This window comes from Felis catus, chromosome D4 (genome assembly GCF_018350175.1).
Source record: "Felis catus isolate Fca126 chromosome D4, F.catus_Fca126_mat1.0, whole genome shotgun sequence".
NCBI classification, from domain to species: Eukaryota; Metazoa; Chordata; class Mammalia; order Carnivora; family Felidae; genus Felis; species Felis catus.
In genome coordinates this window covers 43,790,836-43,815,022 of record NC_058380.1, presented here as the reverse complement: position 1 = coordinate 43,815,022, position 24,187 = coordinate 43,790,836, and the positions used below count along the sequence as shown (strand labels likewise).

The window sequence follows — 24,187 nt, the reverse complement described above, 5'->3', positions numbered from 1 at the left end:
TTCTCTGTCTCCCTCTCTCTCTCTGTCCCTCCCCCCCCCCCACTCACACACACACACACTCTCTCCCTCTCTCTCTCTCTCTCTCAAAACTAAACTTAAAAAAAAAAAAAAGAAACTGTTTACTTAGTCTTTGACCAAGGAATGAAAGATACCTGAGGAAGATCACCTGCAACCTCAGGCAGTTTTATTTGAAAGGTTTATCTTTTCAGAGTGGAAAGGCTGCTCAGACAGAATATTGGGAGACTGAGTACTCAGGTAAAGAAGAATATGTAACTGAGCCAAATGAGTTGGTTCACTGGCTGTGCAGCAAGCCAATAAAGAGCCACCGAGCTTTTGCAGTGGAAAAAGACAGGCTATTTACTGCTGTGGCACCACCCAGGAGGACAAGGAGCTAATGCCCTAAAGTCTGGAACTCTCTGATGGTTTGCAAAGTGAGTATTTTTAAAGGCAAAATTGGGGTCTCCTGTGAAGGTGGAGACTGTTGATTGGAAGCCCGTCAAGTCCTGTGAGCAGATGCTCAGTCCCCCAGAGGTCTTTTCCAACTTAAGAGGCTTGGAATCTAAAAAAAAAAAAAAAAACTTTATTTTTTATGTTAGAGATTTCATTAGGTACATTTGGTGATTATGTCTCTAGGCCAGTGCTGGTTACTCATCTTACAGGTTCCTTTCCTTTGAATAAGCAAGCACTCCTACTCCTTGAGTCTAGGCCTGTGTGTTCCTTTGTTGGTCCAGACAGGCCTGGGCCGGGGGGGGGGGGGGGGGGGTGACCTCTAAAGTTCTGAATTGACAAGAAGAATGCCTGGAGGCCAGCCTCAGACAGAGGCGAGCTGGTAGGAGTTAAGCCAGTCTTATTATTTTTTGTCTTAGGCAGTCTTGTGGTTTTAATTTAATTTTTTTATTAGCCTTTTGTGATGACTCTTTCAATGAGATGATTTTGGAATCTTAAAGCCTTTTGGAAGCGTCTGTTACCAGTTAAACCAGGCATCCCATTCTATTATTTAATTTGGGAACCTTCAAGTGCACTTCTTAAATGAACAATCTTGTCTAATTGGAACTTCCCCCATAATGGATGGCCACTGTACTTCTAGGTTATTTTTAGTGAAAAAAATTCTTATCTTGCTAGATGTCTGCAGCTCCTTGGGCTGTTGTTCCTAGACACAAAACAAGCCAGGTGGGCTGGAAAGTAGCACACTTGACCTTTTAGGACTTAAAGATCCCATCAGCTAAGGCTTTGGGTTCCTCGGAGCCAAACTAATACCTAAAAGGGTATGTGCTGCAGGGTTGGGGATTTTGCATGTTTTGTGACAGTGTACCTTGTTGCACGGAAGTTTTCTTAAGCTTGGTGGGTGACTTAGTGTCACTTTAACCCGTCCCATGACCAACTTAGCCTATCACAGGAGTCTTCTTGAGGTTGGGAGCTCTCTAACAACCTCTAAATGCTTGACTGGTGCCCATGGGCTTTGCAGCTTTGGGGCCTTCATGATCCTGCTAGCGGTAGCCTTTATTTACACAAGACAGGACAAACATATGCCTTAATATATTAGCAGTAATATGTCCTGTTCATAAGAAGGCCTTGTGCGCACCATCACCAAGTCCCATAGAACCTTGCTGAGGCTCTCAACCTGGGGAATTGTGGCCTGAGGGCCAGGGGCTGGCTCAGCGGGGACCTCTCTGCCACCTCACTGGGGTTCCAGGCACAACTGCCAGCACGACTGGGCTCCGGACAAAGGGATCAGCTTAGGTGGCTCTGGGCAGAACCGCCTGTCAACTGTCTGCGGGCTCAAGCTGAGCCGAAGGCCGATTAGACTCCAAAGCAGCAGAGCTCAGATCTCAAGCAGCTCACCCACGGCCCTTAGAAACCTGAGAAAGTGAACGTAAAGGGTTGCAGGTATCACACCTGTGTTTCTCGTTGTCCCTGAATGCTTCGGGAACTTCGCTTCAGACCCGCCTGCTGCCACCACATCTGTCAAAGAGCAAAACGTAACCGAGCACATGTAAAGATCTAATTGGCTTTATTAAACAATTCATGAATTGAGCAGCACCCCATCTAGCAAGCAGAGAGGCGCTCTGGGAGTTGGAAGGTTCTTACAGATGGAGGGTAGGGGCAAAAATGGTGTTTAGTAAAAGAAAAGAATTGCCTCAGCTGAGGCTGTTTGTGGGGCGTGGAGCAGGAAGCAAGGCATCTTATCATGTAGATCACCTCATCTTTCTTTGAGGGATGGAGAGGACCAAGGTGATAGACTTATTGGCGCTGATGGAAAGAAAAGTTTCCCTCACTGACCAGTTAAGGCCACATTTCTGGGGGAGGTGGAACCTGCAATTAAATTGGGTATTAAGCCCCAGTTTGGGGACTTGGTTTAAGTGACACCATGTTGGGCCTGCGGTTTTCTTTTTCAAACGGTACTTTAAGAGTGAAACTGCCGATCCTGTGGTAAGTGCCTGTTTAACTTTTTAAGAAACTGCCAAAATTTTCTCATCTCAAGCAGCTGTACTGTTTTACACTCCTACCAGCAATATGTGACGACTCCACTTTTTCCATATCCTCAGTAACAATGTTGAATTATAGCCATTGTAATGGCTGGGAAGTGGAATCTCCTTCCGGTTATAATTTGCATATCCCTAGTGATTACTGACGACGTGGCTTGTGTTCGGGGTCTTGACGGCTGCTTCCAGGTTCCGTAATTTGCTAGGAGCACTCACAGAACTGAGCTTGAAGTGACACTCATGGCTACGATTTATCACAGTGAAAGGACGCATAGCAAAGTCATCAAATGTCAAAGGAGCACGGGGTGCAATCTGGAGGAAGCCGGGTACAGGTTTCCAAAAGTCCCCTGTCAGTGAAGTCACCCAGCACGTACTTCATTCCCCCATGAGCTGTGACAACAGACTGAAATGCTGTCTGCCAGGAAATCTCATTAGGGACTCAGGCCCGAGGGCTTAAGCGGGCTTACCCTACGGGTACCGTCTACTTCACATGTACCAAAATTCCACGTTCCCAGAAGAAAAAGCAGGTGTTCAGCATGAACCACAGTTTCAGCCCAGCGAGCCACTGTTACCAGGGAATGTTCAGAACGTTCCTGAATTCCAGGTTCTTAGCCAGTGGTAATCGTCACAACCAGGACTTTCCAAGGATAACAGTTCTAGGCTTGCTGTGTTAACTCCTTTCTGCACGAGCATCTTTTCATCATACACTTATTAGGCATTTGTATATTTTCTTTGGTGATCTATCTCTTGCAATCATTTGTTTTTATTTAAAAATTGGGGTGTGTTATTATGAGTTGTAAGAGTTCTTTGTATATTCTGGATACAAGTCCTTTATCAGATAAATGATATGCAAGTATTTCTCCCAATCTGTATTTGTCTTTTTTGTTTTCTTAACAGTGTCTTTTTTTTTTTTTTAATTTTTTTTTCAACGTTTATTTCTTTTTGGGACAGAGAGAGACAGAGCATGAACGGGCGAGGGGCAGAGAGAGAGAGGGAGACACAGAATCGGAAACAGGCGCCAGGCTCTGAGCCATCAGCCCAGAGCCTGACGCGGGGCTCGAACTCACGGACCGCGAGATCGTGACCTGGCTGAAGTCGGACGCTTAACCGACTGCGCCACCCAGGCGCCCCTATTAACAGTGTCTTTTGAAGCGTAAATGATTTTGATGAAGTCTGCTCATTTTTTATGGATTATTTTATGGATCATGATTTTGGTGTATATCTAAGATATTTTTGTCTAACTGAAGGTCACAAAGATTGGCTTACATGCTTTCTTTTAGAAGCTTTATAGTTTTAGGTTTTACATGTAAGTCTATGATGCACTTTGAGTTAATTTTTGTATGAACTGTGTCACGGTGTAAGTTATACCCCACTCCGAATATGGGTGTCCAATCATCCCAGCATCATTTGTTGAAAAGACCATCCTTTCTGCATTGAAGTGCCTGGCCACTTTTTTTTTGGAAATCAATTGGTCATCAATACAAAAGTTTAGTTATGGACTCTCCGTTCTGTTCCTTGATCTGTACGTCCATCTTTAGCCAATATCACACTGTCTTGATTACTTTAGCTATAGTTTTGATAAGTTTTGAAATTGGGTAGTTTAAGTCCTCTTTGTTGTTCTTTTGAAGAATTGTCTGGCTATTCTCAGTCCTTTGCCCTCTATATAAAGTTTTAGGATCAGCATGCCAATTTCTATGAAAAAAGTTTGCTGGGGGCACCAGGGTGGTTCAGTCGGTTGGGCGTCTGACTTCGGCTCAGGTCATGATCTCATGGTCTGTGAGTTCGAGCCCCATGTTGGTCTCTGTGCTGACAGCTTGAAGCCTGGAGCCTGCTTTGGATTCTGTGTCTCCCTCTCTTTCTGGCCCTCCCCCGTTCATGCTCTGTCTCTCTCAGTCTGAAAAATAAATAAACATTAAAAAAAATTAAAAAAAAAAGTTTGCTGGAGTTTTGACAGAGATTGCATTGAATTTGTAACTCAACTTGGAGATGATTGCCTTCTTAATAATATTGAATGTTCTAATCCATTCACATCATAGATCTCACCATTCATTTATATCTTTAATTTCTTTCAGCAGTGTTTTGTAGTTTTTACTGTAAGAGTTTTGCACTTTTAGGGTTATATTTATTCCTAGCTGTTTTATTGATTTTGGTGCTATTGTGGATCAGATCGTTAATTTAACTGAATAGTGAAGATCTAGAAAGTCATTTTTTGTAATTGATCTTGTCTCCTGAAGCTTTGCTTCTTATTTCTAGTAGTTTTTTTTTTTATATAGGATTTTTAGAACTTTCTACATATTGGATCATAGCATATGAACTAAAGACAGTTTTATTTTTTCCTTTTTAATTTTGATGCATTTAGTTTCTTTTTATTCCACTGAAGGGAACTTCCAGTAGGATGTTGAATAGAAGCAGTGAAAACAGACATCTTGTCTTGTTCCCCACATCATAGGGGAAGAATTCAGTCTTACCACTATATATGATGGTAGTTGTAGCTTTTTTGTAAATACCTTTTATTAGGTCAAGGAAATTCTCTTCTTTTCCTAAATTGTTGAGGATTTTTTGTCACAACTGAGTGTTGATTTTACAAAATGACTTTTCTGAATTTATTGAGATTGGGTAGTTTTTCTCCTTTATTCAACTGAAGTGGTGATGACATTGATTTTCCCCTATTAAAACAGACTTGTATTCCTGGGCTAAATTCCTCTTGGTCATATTATATCATCCTTTTTATATGTTGCTGGTTTCTGGTTGCTAATGTTTTAAAAGGATTTTTACATTCATATTAATGAGAGATATTGGCCTGTCATTTTTGCGTGACAATTTTCTCTGACTCTAGAATCAGAGTCATACTGGCCTCTGGAAGCGTTCTTTTCTCTATGTTTTTAAAAACATTTATTTTTATTTATTTTGAGAGTGAGAGAGAGATGCAAGTGGGGAGGGGCAGAGAGAGGAGAGGATGAATCCCAAGCAGGCTCCGCACTGTCAGCGCAGAGCCTGACGCGAGGCTTGAATCCGTGAACTGGGAGATCAGGACCTGAGCTGAAACCAAGAGTGAGACACTTAACTGACTGAGCCACCCAGGCGCCCCACTTTCTCTATTTTTTAAGAGTAGGTATAGAATTGATATTATTTCTTCCTCAAATATCTGACAGAAATCACCAGGCCCTTCCAATTTTGCTTCTTCACCCTTTAATAGTTTATAGTGATATACTTGGGCAATATTTTGGTTGCCTATTTCTCTGTCTAGATTAAGGGCCATGAGGACACTGTCTGTGTCTTCATTATTCAGCACAATGCCTGAAGAGCTAGGGGACCACTAAGAGTTTGTGATGTTTCCTGTCAATGGCAATGTGGAGTGACTGAATGGTTAATGTTAGGTGCTTAATTTGTGTCTTATGATGGTCTTATTTATGTCTTCTGTTGGTGCCAGTGAAATTTAGCAATCCTAATTATTTAGGGTGCTGAGAAGACAGTGTTTTCCTAAAGTGCTTTGCACTCAAAGCAATAACTATAGATTTTTTAAACAATGTTCTACAAAGAGATTTTCAGATAATGTACAGCAAGAAGCTGGGGGTTGGGTGAGTTGTTACAAGGCTAAGGAATAAAAATTGTGTAGCCTCACAGAGTAGTGTCAATTTTACAAAAATATTTTGGGGAAATATTAAAGATGGTCCTATTAAGAAGCAAATGGAAAATATTAAGAGAAAATACTGTTTGCAGTGATCTTTATGTTCTCCAAATTCCCCCATTCATTCTTTTACTTTGTCCTTTTCTTAAGTGGAAAAGCTTAAAAAGAAAGACCCACGTGAGCCTGAATCCCAATTTCAGGACTTATCAGCTGTGTAATCTTGAGTTTGCCTCCTAGCTTCAGTGTTTTGATTTGTAATATGATAGATTTTTTAAGTTAAACAATTTTTTGAGAGAGCGCACGTGCATGAGTGGGGGAGGGGTAGAGGGAGAGGGAGAGAGAATCTCAAGAAGGCTGCATGCTCAGCACAGAGCTTGATTCGGGGCTTGATGCCATGACCCTGGGATTGTGACCTGAGCTGACATCAAGAGTTGGACCCTCGGGGCGCCTGGGTGGCGCAGTCGGTTAAGCGTCGGACTTCAGCCAGGTCACGATCTCGCGGTCCGGGAGTTCGAGCCCCGCGTCGGGCTCTGGGCTGATGATGGCTCAGAGCCTGGAGCCTGTTTCCGATTCTGTGTCTCCCTCTCTCTCTGCCCCTCCCCCGTTCATGCTCTGTCTCTCTCTGTCCCAAAACTAAATAAACGTTGAAAAAAAAAATTAAAAAAAAAAAAAAGAGTTGGACCCTCAACCAGTTGAACCACCCCGGTGCCCCAGATTTTGTCAGTTTTAAGAGATAGATGAGAGAACCTGTGGGAAAGCATGCACAGGTGTTTAGCATATAGCAAGTGACAGTAAATTCTTTGCAGGCAAGGACATTTTGGTACAGGGTTAGGGAGGTGTTTAGATGGGGCAGGGTAGAGTTGGCTGGAACTAACAAAAATGTGGGCAGTGAGTGTAGAAAGCGGGGGCAGGTTGTGCTGTCCAGCATGGGCTCTGCAGAAGTACCAGTGTTGAGGTTATTTTCTCCACACCCCATTCATCTTTCAAGATCTCCACTCTGTTGAAGGCAGGGATGGGGGAGGTTGGGCATACTACATACAGGTTGTTGACAAGATCTATCCACAAAGGCAGTTTGAATGGGAGGTGGTTCTTATTAAAGTCTGTGGGCATGAATGAGGCATCCTTCTTCTGGAAGACTCATGGATCATGTTTAGGCAGCTGTCAAGACATGGCTGGTGTCCAGGACTTTGGTTCTTCTGGAAAAATTATGTGATGTTCCCTGTCAATGGCAAGGGATGGCAGGCAGGCTTTGCCTTGGCTTTCAATAGCTCCCACCTCTCCGTCTTGTCTCCCGAACCCCCAAGGTTTCCATCTTTCCTACAGGAAGGCAAGGAGTAGCTTCATACTCTTCTGTTTTTATTTTCTTATTTTTTATTTTTGAGACAGAGAGAGACAGAGCATAAGCAGGGAAGGGGCAGAGAGAGAGGGAGACACAGAATGTGAAGCAGGCTCCAGGCTCTGAGCTGTCAGCACAGACCCTGACGTGGGGCTCGAACTCACGACTGTGAGATCATGCCCTGAGCCGAAGTCGGACGCTTAACCGACTGAGCCACCCAGGCGCCCCCATACTCTTCTGTTCTTAAGAAAGATCAGTAAGCTTTGCTCTCCTCTGGATCTACCTTTTTGACTTTCTAGATCCGGGATTGGTAAACTTTCTCTGTAAAAAGCCAGATGGTAAATATTTAGTTCTTTTGTGGGCCAACAAGCAAAACCAGGAATATTTCTGCCAATTTTTTGACAAAATTCAAAACTTTATTTAGAGACACTAAAATTTGGATTTCATGTTTGGTGAGTCATGTAATACTTACTTTTTTCAACTATTTAAAAATGTAAAACCTAGGGTGCCTGGATAGCTCAGTCGATTGAGCATCTGACTGGCTCAGGTCATGATTTTACCGTCCGTGAGTTTGGGCCCCGCATCAGGCTCGCTCTGTCAGCATGGAGCCCGCTTCAGACCCTCTGTCCCCTTTCTCTCTGCCCCTCCCCCGCTTATGCATGCTCTCTCTCTCTCTCAAAAATAAACAAAACATTAAAAAAAAAGTAAAAACCATTCTTAGTAGACTAGCCATGTAAAAACAGATGGCCAGCTGAATTCGGCTTGCAGGCAATAGTTTGCTGCCCTCCGTTCTGGAGCCTAACGTGGAAGAAAGTAAACCCCCAAAACTTGGAATATTAAGTGGCCTGCAGTTGAAGATGCTCTGACTCGTTCGCTAAAATGAATGGGAAAGGTTAGCGAGCGTGGAAAAAAAACAACATAGGACTGTCCATACCTGAAACTCCTATTTCCCACAATCAGGAAGCCATGATGTCTGATTCCAAACAACTCAGCTTGCCTCATGATCAGAATCACCTGGCTTCCCGAGGGAACTAGAGTCCCAGACTGGAGGTGGCTTCTGGGCAGGATCTGTGGTGGTTCTCAGGATCAGGGAAGGACGACAGAGGCCAAAAGAACCTCCGCAGCTGTGCTTCTTAAAGTGTGGTCCCTGGTGCAGCAGCATCAGCAACACTCGGGAACTTGTCAGACATACACATTCTCCACTCACCCCAGACCTACTGAATCAAACTCCCAGGGTGGGGTGGGGGCTGGCAATCTGGCTTTTATCAAGCTGGGTGTTTCCGATGGCTAAACCTGGGCTCTAAAATGAGGACCACTGCCCAGGCATCACTACTAGCACCTGGAAAAGCGAGTAAGCACCCACCTGAGAAAGGCCTAGGCACCCTGAAACTGCTTTGTTCTCAAGAGTTCAAGGTGGATGGGAGGGTGGAGCCAAAGGTATGGATTTCTATGAGAAGACCCGGAAATGGTATTTAAGGCCAGCCGAAGGGAGGTCACAGGATGCCTTTTTAAAGGGGCATCACAGATCCTAGAGATAGAAAATGCCACCGCATGTGATGACTGGCGTTTTCGGCCCTTTTGCACACGTGCTCATGGCATTTGCTGACTTGCCCACCTGCGAGTTTTCCAAAGCCGTCACAGCCTTCGCCTTCGGTTTCTTTACGGTTCAATAGGGAACATTTGTCCTGGGCCGCCGGGTGAGGTTCTGGGAGCGTCCTGACCTCACAAGCGGCCCTTGTGACATCACTGCCACCCTGTGGTTCAGCTCCTGTCCCTGGGGACGTCACAGAGGCCCCGCGGGTCCCTGGGCGGCTCAGCTTCCTGGGCGCGGGCAGCTGCTCCAGGTGCATGGGTCGGGCCTGCAGAGGCCCGGGCTGCGCGCGCAGGGGGAGGTCACCTGGGCTGGTGCGCAGGGCACGCTCACTTCTGCTCTTGTGTGAGGCCAGCTCCGGGAAGGGAACAGACGGCCCGACTTTGCAAAAGGCCACTTAAGTTTGCTTTGGAGTAAATATTCAGAACTTTTGCCAAGGCCCTCGAGACTGGGCGCGTCCCCAGAGAGGAGGTTGGGGCCCACGAGGTGGCGGCGGCAGGGGATGCTCTGAGCGGACATCCAGGTGTCGGGATGGCCCCGGTGAAGAGGAAGTGCCTCTGCGACCTGTGCACCTGCGGGTAAGGGGGCCGCGCCCTGGCCAAGGATCCAGGAGCGGGATTTTCAGACTCTGCGAGCTAGGCTGAGAGTAAGCCTGTGCCGAGTGGTGAAGCGGCACCACGGCGGAGTGGTCCGCTTGTCACCACTTTTTAGGCTGCAGTTTTGTCCACTAGCATTCAGGGCGGCCGCGTTGACTCAGTCTGGGCGAACGTGGCTGTCCTGGGGCCGTTAAATGTGTTCCTTCACCCAGAGCTGCACAGAGGTTGAAACCCCGGCAGCGCCCCCCCCCCCCCCCCCCCCCCGTGTGTGCTCCCTTCCCTGCAGCCTAGAAAGTGTCAAAGATGGAAAACCCCTCGCCAGGTTGGGATGAATCTTGCTGCTTTTGTTGGACTTTTGGAAGGGGATAGGTTGGGGAAGAGGAGTCCTTTACTGTGTCAGAGTTCCTCCAAGTGAGATGTTGTTGCTATTTCATCAGAGACGTGGTAGGTATTTGCAACACCTGTTTCCCCCTGGTGCAGATTTGAACAAGGAAAGGAAATCACTTTGTGCACTTGTGCTGGCCAATTGCCTTTAAAAGTTGTTTTTGTTTTTTTAATTTTGAGAGAGAGAGAAAGAGAGCATGCAGGAAGGGCAGAGAGAGGGAAAGAGAGAGAGAGAGAGAGAGAGAGAGAGAGAGAGAGAGAGAGAGAGAGAGAGAGAGAGATAATCCCAAGCAGGCTCCACACTGTCAGTGCAGAGCCTGAGGCGGGCTCGAACTCAGGAACCATGAGATCATGGCCTGAGCTGAAATCTAGAGTGCGACGCTTAACCGTAACCGACTGAGCCATCCAGGTGCCCCAAGGCCAGTTGCCTTTAAAGACCAATCCTGGGTGAAGCTCCCCAAAGGCAGGTAGTCCCAGGGAGAAACTGTGGGCTTTCCTTAAAGTTCTATGACTGACTCCTTTCTTGTGTCTCACGGAATCTGACATGCTCCTTCCAGTTGCTTCCCAGGACATCTGGGGAACTGTTGGGCTTGGGGACTTGGGAGAGGCATCAGAAAGAAGGGCGGGCCGTAGGGTCTGTGCTGGGCTGTGGCTAGTTGTGGGATCTTGGGCAGGGAACTGAATGTCTCCAGGATTCTCTAAGGATTAAATGAGATAATGTGAGTCTCCTGCTATTAGATTGTGCTTGATATAGCTTGACGTCTTGAAGTTACAAAAAGTGCTTGCCCACCACAATGTGCACAGGAGTGTAAAAGATGGCACTGGTAGTGGGGAATACCATAGAGAACTCTAAAAACTGGATTAGAAGCCTTATACATGTCTGGAATCAATGGATGGTCCTCAGTTTGGGCTGGTCATGAGAGTCACCTGGGGAGCCCAGGTCGGTTGCCCAGACTGTTCAACCCTCCTCTCTGAGGGTAGGCCTCGCTGGCCGTCTTCAGGTGATTCTGACCATTTGCTAGGATTGGGAACCACTGATCTAGATCATATACGAGTATGGGTCTTGCTTTTAAGCATTGATAGGTGGGGCCAAATTATGTTTTAGTTTAGGGCTACCTTTCCACATGACAGAGGCAAAACCTCTATGGCTCACCATCCCCTGGGGGGGCCCTTCACTTCACCCTCCGGCCTCCTCCTGAGATAATGAGATCAGATTGTCATTAGGGTTTAATCTGCACTGTTGTGGGCAAGGGGATCGAAGGCCTATTTTCCATCTTTGCTCAGCACCTAAGTAGTTAGGAAGGTAGGCATGCTTATCCAAGAGGTGCAAAGTACATGCAGTGAGAAGTTCCCCTCCCATCCCTGTTGTAGGCGAACTGCTTCTCTGGGTTTTCCTAATGATTCTGTGTCTCCTTCATCCCTGCAAAGGGGCTATTCGCCATCACAGGCATCCTTGGTTCTCTCTGCCTCCTCCTCCTCCTGTATCTACCCCTCTACTCCATGGTCGCAGTCTGTGGTCTCTGGTTTGACCCACATCCGTCACCCCGCTTCTCTTCTCTGTCTTCTTTCACTTCTCAAAGTAGGTGTTGACCCACCTGGCTACCTCATTAACTTCAACAGCCTTCGAGCGTTCACTGTTTCCCCCCTGTCCCCGTATCTGCCCCATTAATGGTGCCTGCAACGTTCCATGTGCCCTGGGTTTAAAAGTTGGGATCTTCTCTTCTCCCTCATCTCCAAGATAGAATGATTTCCAAAGTCTGGTTTCCTCCTCTGCGGTCTTTCTTTAATTGGTCCCCTCCTTTTTATTCCCATAGTTCCTTCCTCGGGTCTCTCATTTTTATGTTTGGAAACTGGTCCTAACACATCTTTCTAACGTTCTCTCCAATGATTGGCTTACACAAAGCCACTCCTTGAGGTGGATAGAGCTTTCTGGCATTTCCTGTGCATACCTCATGACCTCCCATCTCTGTTCCTTGCTCTTGCCTCCATGTTCTTTCAATGCCTGTGTCCCCTCCTCCTGCTGTGTGACCTTTCAAGGCCCTGTTTCGGTTGTAAGTCTCCACTAACCCAGTCCTGTAGCTCCCCATCAAAGAGTGACCCTTCTCCCTGTGTTCTCGGTTCTAGTTATGAGTCTGCCTGCTTTATCCGTGCCCACTTGGTCGTATACTCCTGGAAAGCAGAGACCGCGTCTTCTATTTTTGTGTGCTCTGTAATATTACTGTTCTCTATTTGTTAGTCAAACAGCTTTTTGAATAAAAATATATATTTTTTTGTTTGTTAAGGTGATCTACTGGAATGGATTAGGAAGGCAAGATCTACAGCGGTACTGTCCAGTGGGGTAGCCACCAGTCACGTGGACCATTTCATCAAAATTAATTAAAAGCAAATAAAATGAAAACTTCAGTTCCTCACTGCAATAGCTACATGGGTGTCATGGCCACTCTATCGGACAGTGCCGATGGGGGATCATTTTCATCATCACAGAAACTTCACTAGACAACCTTGATCTAGAGTCTCATTATCTGGGAGTCCTCATCCTCCTCACCTCAAGTTAAATCTCCAAGGTGTGTTGGGATGAAATGAGAAGAATTTTATAGGTGTTTTCTAAGCCCTGGATGTCAATAACTTTTGATGTTTCCCAGCCTGAGGTTATGCGAAAGTGATGAGAAATCTGGAGGAAAAGTATGTGTGACGAAGAAGTCTGTCAGAGGAGAGGGCCCTTTGGTGGAAGAGGGGAGATTGGGGTTTGAGTCACTTGACCTCTCTCGGCTTGGTTTCTTTTAATTTTTTAGACCAGAGTTGTGGAGGTTCTTCGTACAGCTAAGGAAGCCCATACCTCTCCCTCTTCTCTCCCACTTCATCTTCCTACTAAGGCTAGGTTTATGCAAAGAGTTGTCCTTTCAACTGTATTTCTGAAGACTTGCTTCTTGTTAGTGGAGAAGCTTGGGATGCACAAGTTCCTGGAGAGGAAGGCTTCCTTCCTGCAGCAGCAGCTGTCAGAAGCTCTGGGCATAGGCTTTGCTCTTGGAACAAGTTCTTACTCTTGGCCACAAGATGGCAGCCTTCTCCCAACCATCTCTCCTTAAGTCAGAGACCAGCCTAAGTGGGAAACAAAACTTGGAGTTCTGGGTTTTCCCTTAGTTTAATTTTCTAAATTACCATATTGTTTTACCATTTAAATTTTCCACATTGTTTTCTAAAACGAGCAATTATATTTTAGAGCCCAGCAGAGCTCCGTAAGTGGTATACGTTGAGCAGTAGGTCAGATTAGAACGGGATGGTGTTTCAAATATCTAAATCTAAAGATTCTAACATTCAAAACAAAAACACAAAACAAAAAAACAAAATAAAACCCTTTATATGAACTTTGCTGGTTTGAACAAACCACACATATTTTACTGCATCAAGCTCAAGGTTCTACAACAGTCCACTTGACCATCATAGTCTGGCAAGTGGAATTATTACAATGAAATGTTATATTCTCTTTTCAATGTAATCAGTCCCAAATAAGCCAAACTATTCATGGGTTGAAGAAACACAAGAAAGTGAACAGTTGAACATTTTTTTTCACCATCTTATCACTTAATTATCTGGACAACAGAGCTATATTGGGGGATTTGAGTATAGTGACCCTACTTTTGTGTCTGAGAGAATAGTATTTCCAATTACATTTGAGTATCATCAGCATTTCATATTATGGAAAAAATGCTACTCTTTAATTTTCAGTATTATACCACCTTACATTTATGTAATGTTTAAAAATTGTAAAAGTAGTTTCTCATACATTATTATCTTCCTGGGGATCCCTCTACATGGGAAGCATTGCTTAGTTTGGAAGTTTGATTCCCTGATCTTAGCCTCTGTTCTCCCTGTGGATGTTTTTGGTTTACTGAGCTATTTATGTCCCAAATTATTAAATTTGAAGCTGGGGTTGGGAGAGGGCTGTAGATGAAGTAAAATGTCAGATTTTTAAGGCCAAAAGGGATCCTAATGGTCACTAGCCCTTTAATTTTACAGATAGTGGAATTGAAGCATTGAGATTCTTTTTTTTTTTTTTTAATTTTTTTTTTAATTTTTTTTTAATTTTTTTTTTCAACGTTTATTTATTTTTGGGACAGAGAGAGACAGAGCATGAATGGGGGAGGGGCAGAGAGAGAGGGAGACACAGAATCGGAAACAGGCTCCAGGCTCCGAGCCATCAGCCCAGAGCCGACGCGGGGCTCGAACTCACGGACCGCGAGATCGTGACCTGAGCTGAAGTCGGACGCTTAACCGACTGCGCCACCCAGGCGCCCCGAGATTCATTTTAATACATAAGAACACATTTTGTTAAGCTTTAGGCACAATTTAGGTCAATCGATGAAATTTTATTCATCTACTGTGTGTCAGAGAGTGTACTGACTATTACAGTTCACAGTCTGTGGTCTGTTTTCAAGTCACACTGGGCTATTTTTGACTACAGATTGTAATATGAAGGCTCCTGTCCAGTTAAGAAATAATATTTGATGTTAAAAAAGGTGTAATTCTTAAAGCCTTTTAGTAAAGTAATAAAATCAGCAAATCTCTCTGCTGAGATTAAAGTGTAATAACACTCCTTTTTCTGAAATTCACGTTAAAAAACAGTTAATCGAGGGGTTGAGATAGCTTGCTTTTTATATCTGATTATTTTATGGCTTGCAGTGTGCTATTTTAAAGACTTTGTGCAGCCTTGCAGAAAATTCCAAGACGGGGTAATGTATCATGAAATATTTATGTAGCATTGGTACTATGTGCAGCATTTCATAAAAAAGGTAGTCCCATAGAGGACTTGCGAGTTGTTGAAAAGGATGTGGATTTGGCCCTTTCACAGAGCTTGGGGAGGAAGGTGATCTCAGGGCCAGTCATGTATCTGCAACTTAAATCAGTTATGTTAACCAGGGAGGAACTTGTTATTTTAATTTTGGAAAATATTTTCTTCACATTGATGGAAATTTCCTTAACCCTAGATTTTATTTTCTTAGAGTCTCTGTTACAAATTAAGAGGAAGGAAAAAAATCAAGGAATTGGTTTGATATTACATGTTTCAAGAAGAATTCTTGTTTTTAATTTAAATAAAATTGACTTCATAAATTCTGATTAAGAAAAAAGGACAAAGAACAGCTTTTAATAGAAGCTTGCTGGTGGCTTTTTATCTTTAGCAAATCCAGAGAGAGGAGCCAAGAAAAAAAACCCACCCTTTTCCTTTAACATTGAATTATTTTTATTGTAGAATTGTGCGCTTTGTGTTATGTTACGTGCTCTTTAAAAATGATGGCATTTTTTGTGATATCAGAATTAATGCTTAGTGTCCATAAACACATTTCATCTTATAAAAGATGAGTTCAGTAAGTATGAATGATTAGTCAAATTTCAGATAGGAAATCACAACTTCATAGTACTCAGATTACAGCAGTTAAAATGATCTCAGTTTTACAGACTACAAATTGGTCAGTTTAGAGTTTTGAGTGCCCCTGCTCTAATTCCGTCTGCTGTGGGCACTTTTAACCCCCCTTTCCCTTTATTGATATTAAAATATTTTGGACTGACCTTCTGATTTACAGTTCATTTGGGAAGGTGACTGGTCTCCTCGGGGGGCAAAAGTAGCTAAGCTTCCAATGAACAAGACCGATAAAATAAGCTATGTAGGATTTCAGAGATGGGAGAGCTCCCTTAGGGAAGGGATAGCAGAGAAGGCTGTAGGAAGGGGAGTCATTTGCTTGGGGCATGGGGAAAGAGAGTTGCCAGACTTAGGCTACCCAGTTTCAAATTGTGGCTATGCCACTTTGAGCTTGTGCAGGTGGTTTAGTCTTTCTGTAGGTGTGAGGATTGTGGCGGGGGGTGGGGGGGAGGGGAGCACATGCCTGGTACTTAGCGGTGAGCTCTGAAGGAAAACCTTGGGGGCAGGACTGTCTATACCAGCTGCAGAGGCATGGTGGCATAGAGAGGTGGACACATCACATCCAACTGAGCACTTGAAGCCTTGAGAGGGAGGTCAGGTCAGAAGCTCCATGGAGGTAATTGCGTGGGGCTCTTAAATGTCTAAGAGTGGACCTTGGGCAGCAAAGACAGCCACTGATGTGTCTGAGCGCGTGAGCAGTGCAGATAAAACCATCTTCTCTGGGGCGCCTGAGTGGCTCAATCGTTGTCTGACTCTTGATTTCTGCTCAGGTCATGATCTCACGGTTGTGAGATTGAGCTGCATGTCAGGCTCCATGCTGAGTGTGGAGCCTGTGTGAGATTCTCTCTACCCCTCCCCCACTTGTTCCTTCTCTCCCTCTCTGTCTCTGACAAAATGAACAAAAACAGTTTCTCCAAAGTACTCAACAGAGCGGCATCTCCCCCCGCCATTAAAACAAATACCCAATATCTGAAATTAGGTCAACTTTAAGTCTGTTGTTTGGTTAAAACTCCTGAATGGATGGGTAATTTGCTCATATTTCCTTGAAGGTACCTTCATGCCATTCTTGTCATTTTTCTTTCTTTATTCAACAGTGTGCTGATGGTTTACTATGAGTGGCAGTGCAATGTGGGAGTTAGGAGCACAGGTCCTGGGCCAGACCACGTGGGTTCAAATCCCAGCCTTTGCACTTACCAGCTGTGTCATGTGGACACAGAGCAGAACCTTTGCACCCTCGTCTGTAAAATGGGGATCATAGAGGCTATCTTGTGTTGCTGTGAGGATTGAGTCTCAGTATTAAATAGGCAAATAGAACAATGCCTGGCATAAGTAGTAAGGCATAGATAAGTGTTATTAGGTAAATATAAAGCTGTCAGTCTGTGTTCTAGGTCGTGAGGCCCCGAGAGGAGGGAATCAGCTCTTTTGCTCCCATGGAGAACTTGCACTCTAGGGAAGGGTGTTGATTCTGTTTATTGGCTGGCGAGTAATGAAAAATACTCTGCAGAGAATTCATACAGCCTGATGTGCTTAACTGCTTGGGGAATTTGATTAAGCTTGGAGGATAGAGTGGGTTCATAAAGATATAATCTGCTCCTCACCCAAGTGGGAAGGCCCTCTGCCCTCTCAGGGATGCTTACGTTTCAGTCAAGCAATGATTATGCTTCTTAAGTTGACATTAACCTTCAGGTAAAGTTTCTAATTCAGTTTAGATATTTCCAAGTCTTACAAACAGTGACTTAGGGATTAAAGGGATCCTCACTGCCTAGCATATGCTACCATTCCTTTCTATTCTCTTCCTTATTGGCTCCTTCCAAATAACTTGGAAGCATCTGTGATGGTCTTCAAGGAAAGTGTTTCTAAATGGCTGTCAATGTAACCACTTACCTGAATACATCCGTATATCTTGGGTATTCAGAATATCCCAAAGCATCTTGTTCTAAAGTTAACAAATAATTCAAGGAAGAAGTTATGGGGTGCCTGGATGGCTCAGTTGGTTAAGCTTTGACTCTTCATTTCAGCTCTGGTCATGATCTTGCGGTTCACGGGTTTGAGCTCCATGTCAGGCTCTGGGCTGACAGTGGGGAGCCTGCTTGGGATTCTCTGTCTCCCTCTCTCTGTCTTCCCCCCACCCCAGCCCTTCCCTCATACATGCATTATCTCTCTTAAAATAAATATTAAAAAAATAACTTACATTTCTGCCTATGCTGGTCAGTTACTTAATTTTGGAAACGTTATCCTATACATGATTATTTAAAAAAATCAAAACTTTCCCCCTTAACTATCCATTTTTTTCTTTAAAGTAGGATGTAACTTTGTTCTTCAAATAAAGAAAATCTATATATATCTGAATAAGAGCTCAAAATTAAAAGCAGAAGATTAATTGAACACATTGTTCTTCTGTCCTGCCTCAGATGAGTAATGTCTGGGAAAGAACATGGGACAATGAGTTTGAATGTTTGAATTCTAGTCCTGGTTTTGATTATTAGGTTTGTGAATTCATTCAGGTCCTTTAACATCTTTGGATCTTTTCTCTCTCTTTTCTTTTCTTTTCTTTTCTTTTCTTTTCTTTTCTTTTCTTTTCTTTTCTTTTCTTTCTTTTCTTTTCTTTTTTTCTTTTGTTTTTTTTTGAGAGAGAGAGAGAGAGACAGAGCACAAGCAGGGGAGGGGCAGAGAGAGAGGGAGACAGAATCCGAAGCAGGCTCCAGGCTATGAGTTGTCAGTACAGAGCCTGACGCAGGGCTCGAACTCACAGACTGTGAGATCATGACCTGAGCTGAAGTTGGACACTTAACTGACTAAGCCTCCCTGGTACCCCAACATCTCTGGATTTTTAAAATTTATTTTAGAGAGAGTGTGAGCAGGGGAGAGGGGCAGAGGGAGAGCAAGTGAGCATGCACAAGAGAATGTTAAGCAGGCTCCATGCTCAGTGTGCGCCTAATGCAGGGCTTGAGCCCATGACCCTGGGATCATGACCTGAGTAGATCAAGAGTAGAATGCTTAACTGACTGAGCCACCCAGGCTCCTCTAACATCTTTGGACTTTTAAAAATTAGTGATCATCACTTGTCTTTTTTTTTTTTGAGAATAGCCAATTGACAAGCATAAGGTGTTATCTGTGGTTTTAGTTTGAATTTCCCTGATGATTAGTGATATTGAGCTTTTTTTTTTTTCATGTACCTGTTGTCTATTGGAGTTCTTAGCTCATTTTTAAACTAGGATATTTTTAAATTTTATTTTTTATTTTTTAAAATCTACATCCAAGTTAGTTAGCATTTAGTGCAACAATGATTTCAGGAGTAGATTCCTTAGTGCCCCTTACCCATTTAGCCCATCCCCCCTCCCACAACCCCTCCAGTAACCCTCAGTTTGTTCTCCATTTTTATGAGTCTCTTCTGTTTTGTCCCCCTCCCTGTTTTTATATTATTTTTGTTTCCCTTCCCTTATGTTCATCTGTTTTGTCTCTTAAAGTCCTCATATGAGTGAAGTCATATGATTTTTGTCTTTCTCTGACTAATTTCACTTAGCATAATACCCTCCAGTTCCATCCATGTAGTTGCAAATGGCAAGATTTCATTCTTTTTGATTGCTGAATAATACTCCATTGTATACATATGCATTCATCCATTGATAGACATTTGGGCTCTTTCCCATACTTTGGCTATTGTTGATCGTGCTGCTATAAACATGGGAGTGCATGTGTCCCTTCAAAACAGCACACCTGTATCCCGTGGATAAATGCCTAGTAGTGCAATTGCTGGGTCATAGGGTAGTTCTATTTTTAGTTTTTTGAGGAACCTCCGTACTGTTTTCCAGAGTGGCTGCACCAGTTTGCGTTCCCACCAACAATGCAAAAGAGATCCTCTTTCTCCGTATCCTTGCCAACATCTGTTGTTGTCTGAGTTGTTTTAAAATTTTAGTTTTTGCTATTGAGTTATGGGAATTCCTTCTATTTTAGAGATTAACTCCTTATCACATACATGGCTTGCAGATATTTTCTACCATGTGTAAGTTGCCTTGAGAATTGGAGGGAATGCAAAATGATGCAACCACCATGGAGAAAAGTATGGTGATTCCTCAAAAAATTGAAAATAGAGCTACCACATTATCTAGCCATTCTGGCTCTGAGTATTTATCTAGAAGAATTGATATCATGATCCTAAAGAGATGTTAGTACTCCCTTGTTCAATGTAGCACTACTCCCAATGATCAAGATTTGGAAGAAAACTAAATGTCCAGTGATGGATGAATAGATAAAATGTGGTATACACATACAATGAAATATGCTTCAGTTTTTAATAAGAAGGAAATTCTGCAATATGCGACCTTATCGATAAACCTTAAGGGCATTATGCTAAGGAAAATAAGCCAGTCACAGAAAGACAAATATAAATGATTCTACTTGAGTTTTCTAAAAAATTTATAAAATCAGTGAGTAGAATGCTGGTTGCTAGGGGCTGAGGAGAGGGGTTAAATGGGGAGTTACTCATCAATAGGCATAAAGTTTCAGATGAGCAAGATGAGTGAGTTCTGGAGATCTGCTGTACAACATTGTACCTATCATCAGTACTTATTGTACACTGAGTTTTAAGAGGGTATATCTTGTTTTAAGTGTTATTACCACAATACATAGGGAGTATAGTCAATGGTACTGTAATAGTGTTGTATGGAGACAGATGGTAGGTACACTTGTGATGAGCATAGCTAAATGTATAGACTTATGGAGTCACTCTGTTGTATATCTGACACTAATATAACATTGTGTGCCAATTCTACTTCAATTAAAAAAATCCCGCAGACTCTAAATTTTGAAACTGCATTCTGCTATTTTTAAGACTTATATTACAAAGAGAACTAGGGAGAATGCTCGTCAGCCAGGGTCCAGGCACTATCATGCCAAGTTCTCAACACATTAATTTACACACAGGCTCTCTTATGTAGCCAGGTATACCTAAGACCCACCTATACCCATGCAACATTTCAGAATTTGCTTTGTGGTCCATGGGGGACAGAGGCCCAGCTGTGGCAAAAAAAAAACTTGAAAGAGAAAAGTGATAACCCGAATATGCAAACGGGTCAAATATACATTTGCAAACGAGACAAGTCAAGGTATCTCAAAGAAGTAAGGGGAGGAGGACGTTGAAGATGTGTAAAGTGGTCATGATGGGTCAGAGGAATAAAATGTTAAGGATCAAAAATTTTCTTACCACAATAAAATTAAAGTGGAAAAATTGATGCTCATCAGACAATGAGATAGTCCCCTATTCTCTCTATTGGTGTTTTCTGAGTGCAGTTAATTTTTATCTTGGGGTTTTGAAGGGGTCTGAAGAGATCTTCTAGAGCCTCTGTTGGTGAGCCTAAAGAAGTGAGGGAAAAGTGGAGGTATGTCACAGAGCTGAGGAGGGACAGATGTTTTCTTGACTTTTCCAAAAATTATTGAATGGCTAGTTAGAATGAATGTCTTTCTCAGGCCTCGTGGATTCTTGGGGACGTGGCTGATCCAGTTTATTCTTGGCACTCTGAATTCCTCTGCATGTCAGCTATATGTAGCTGCCCTGTTCTAACTTTATAGAACCTAACTCTCTGATAACCAAAAAGACTAATTAGTGTACTATTTCCAAATTTCAAGAGGAAGAGGGGCTCAGCCTATGATGTGGTTCCTCTGGCATTCAGAGTCCTTTCCCTTGGTCCAGTCGGCTGAGCTCTGGGGCTGTGGGGTTGTACAGACTGGGTGGCTGGGGGAGAAGGGTATTCTCAATAATATGGGGTGGGTGGAAAAAAGTGACTAGGAAAAAACGATTGGCCCCTTGGGGATTCTTGCCAAGATAGTCTTATAGATAAAGTTGGTGAAAGATGGATTGGATGAAGGTATAATTAGGTAGATTCACAGCTCATTGAACAAGCTTGTCCATAGAGCCATCAGTTGACTGGCTTTTTGCCTACTTGGAACAACATCACTAGCACCATGCCACAGGACACCGCCATTAACTTTGTCTTGTTCAACATTTTTGTCAACACTTGGATGAATACCTAGAAGTCATCCTTATCAAATATATTGAAAGCACAAAGTGGGAAGACGATAGCAAGTGTGACAGATGACAGAATCAAGATTCAAAATTATCTTGACAGGCTGGAATGCTGGGCCCTGAACCAAGCTGAAACTTAACAAGAGTAAACATGAGGTTCTGCATTTGAGATGAAAAATCGATTATACGTATTCGTAATGGGAGAGGTTTGTCTTGGCCATAGTTCACTGAAAGGTCTTTGCGTCTTACTTAACCACAAGTTTAACGTGATTTGCGGGTGTGATGTGGCTGCTAAGAAACATTAACTTGGTTTCAGGCTGAATGGAAGTAGGGTGTGCACGTCAGAAGAAAGAATTACTTTATTGATCTTGGTCTTGGTCATACCACAACTGAAGGATGCTTTTCCTTGTGGACACTTCATTTTTTAAAGGATCACAGCAAGTGACCAGGAGGGCCAGGTCACAGGGAATGTGTTCTAGCGGTGAGAAACCTTGAACTTGACAAGATCAGGGAATGGATAGACAGTCAGCTAGTAATTGAAAGGCTGAAATCTGCAGAGCAGGAGCTGTACTTGTTCTGGGTCATTGAGAGGGGAGAACTAAGACCACTGAGTGGTCACTTCATGGAAACCGATGTGGGGTCAGTACAAATGACTTTTATAGCAGGACCATGGAAACTTGAAGTGGACTGTCTTTGGTTCTTGAGCCAGGCATGTGCCTGTTGGGATGCTGTGGAAAGAATTCCTGCCTTGGACAGGAGGTTTGACAAAATGATCTCCAGGGTCCCTTTCAACACCGAAAACCCAGATTTCTGGAAAGGGAGAAGAGCATTTATTTTAATATGATGATTGAACTTGAAAGACTATTGCAGAGCAAAGAACTATGGATGCATGTGATATGAAGAATAAGCTGAGATCCATATGTGCCTGAAAAACCCAGGAAGTTAAGAGGGTTCTTCAGGCATTTATATTTAATGCGTAAAGCACATGTGCAGACTTCAGCCTCCTGTCTCTATCCACCGCTGCTACTGAACCTGTCTTTTCACTTGGTGCCCTTGTTTTTCTGCAGCCCTTTTAGTAGCCTTGAGTAATGTATAAAAATGCTTCATCTGTTGTTTCTACAACTTTCCCTGATAATATCTACATGTAGCTGTGCATGTTTAGGAGGCTTTTGTGGGCTAGCCTGGGATACTAGCCACCATGTGAAGCCATGCTTTTGAGGAAATACATTTCAAGCTTCTGGCAACCAGTGTATGGACTTTTGAAACATGTTGCCCTGCAATACCAGGATGACCCATGATTCTCTTTCCTTATGACATTCTACTTCACACTACCTTGGAGCCTTTCTAAACTGCCCTCTGAGCTAGAGAGCCCTCCTTGCTCCTTACTGCCAACATGACAGTTCCTGAGATTCTGACACTTGATGAATCAAGCCTTCCTATTTGTCATCCATATAAATGAATTTTATTTATTATTTATGAATTTGAAAAATCTTAAATAACCTCACATCCTACAATATGATAAGGAAGAAAAACCATGGGTAAAAATATGTTTTCTGTCCCAGTAGTGCACTGGCATGCCTGCTCTGGGTCCCCATCATGTGTGGATTTAGGGTTGCTGTTTTGGTCTCCCTCGCTTTTCAAGTTTCCAGTCCCTGTATCAGAAGGTGCAGGAACCAGCTGTGGATATTTTAAAATGATGATGCTCGTGCTTAGGAAAGCTCCTAGCATGGTTCTATTATTCAGAATTCTTGCTTCAAGCAATTGAAATGGACCCTGGCTGGCTCAAGCAGGTTTAAACAAATGAAAAGCTGTAGGATGGCTCACAGAATTAGTAGGAGGGCTGGAGAAGCAAGGATGGGGGGATGGGAAGGTATAAGAGAAGCAGGAGGCTAGAGCCACAGCCCCAGTCACTCTCTGGAGACCATCTGGTGAGGATACTGCTGATGCCCTCTTGGTATTGAACACACTGCCCCTGCAGTGATGACCACTGGACACAGCCCTGGCCCTGCCAGTGTCCCTGCCCAGTGGAATGACTTCTTCGCTGTTGGGCCAGCTATTTATTCTTCTTGCATCACTTGTTGTACATTAAAATCTCCAGATGGGAGCTTCAGATTTGCCAGGACTTTGTCAGATGCTGAGGCCTCACTGTGGAATTGGGGGTTGGTGGGGTGTCTTACCTTTTGGTTTCTCTAGTGGGAGATGGGCACTGTCTCTCACAAGATTGACATGGTTGAGAATTTCTCAAATAAAGGAAGGGCTTGAGATGTTAAGCAGTTAAAAAAATGGCTAAACATTAGTATGTTTAAATTTCTCTATTCATTTATGAAAACAGAAGGCTGAACTTAGGTTAGAGCAGCTTCTCAACTGTGGCACAAGTTGGTGTTTTTGTTTTAGGGACCTGTCCTGTGCTTGATGATATTGAGTAGCATTTCTGGCCTCTATTCACTAGATGCACATGACACCCACCCAGTTGTCTGGAAATATTTTTTATTGTCCTATTGCCAAATGCCCCCTGGAGGGGGGAAAATTGCTCAAGGTTGAGAATCACTGGGCTAGAGGCTTTCTCAAACCATGGATGATAATTTGATAACCTTGCAATAATGGCTTTATCACAAGAATGGATCTTCTTCTCTTGTTCTTGGAGAGAGACACTTTTCCCATGACAGTGCCCTTCCCCTGAATGCAAAGGAAGGTCTGAAATTCCAATGTGTTTAAGCATCAACTGGAGAGC

At 43.4% G+C, this 24,187-nt stretch overlaps 1 protein-coding gene across 1 annotated transcript in view; it reads left to right on the top strand.

Annotated features, from left to right (window-relative positions):
* Window positions 1-9,489: 9,489 nt before the first annotated feature.
* SAXO1 (stabilizer of axonemal microtubules 1) overlaps window positions 9,490-24,187 on the top strand; it is a 97,247-nt gene continuing 82,549 nt past the window's right edge. Inside the window, exon 1 of the mRNA XM_006939172.5 lies at window positions 9,490-9,616. Within this exon, the coding sequence (XP_006939234.2) occupies window positions 9,570-9,616 (47 nt within the window). The 5' untranslated portion in view covers window positions 9,490-9,569. The remainder of the gene's footprint in view (window positions 9,617-24,187) is intronic.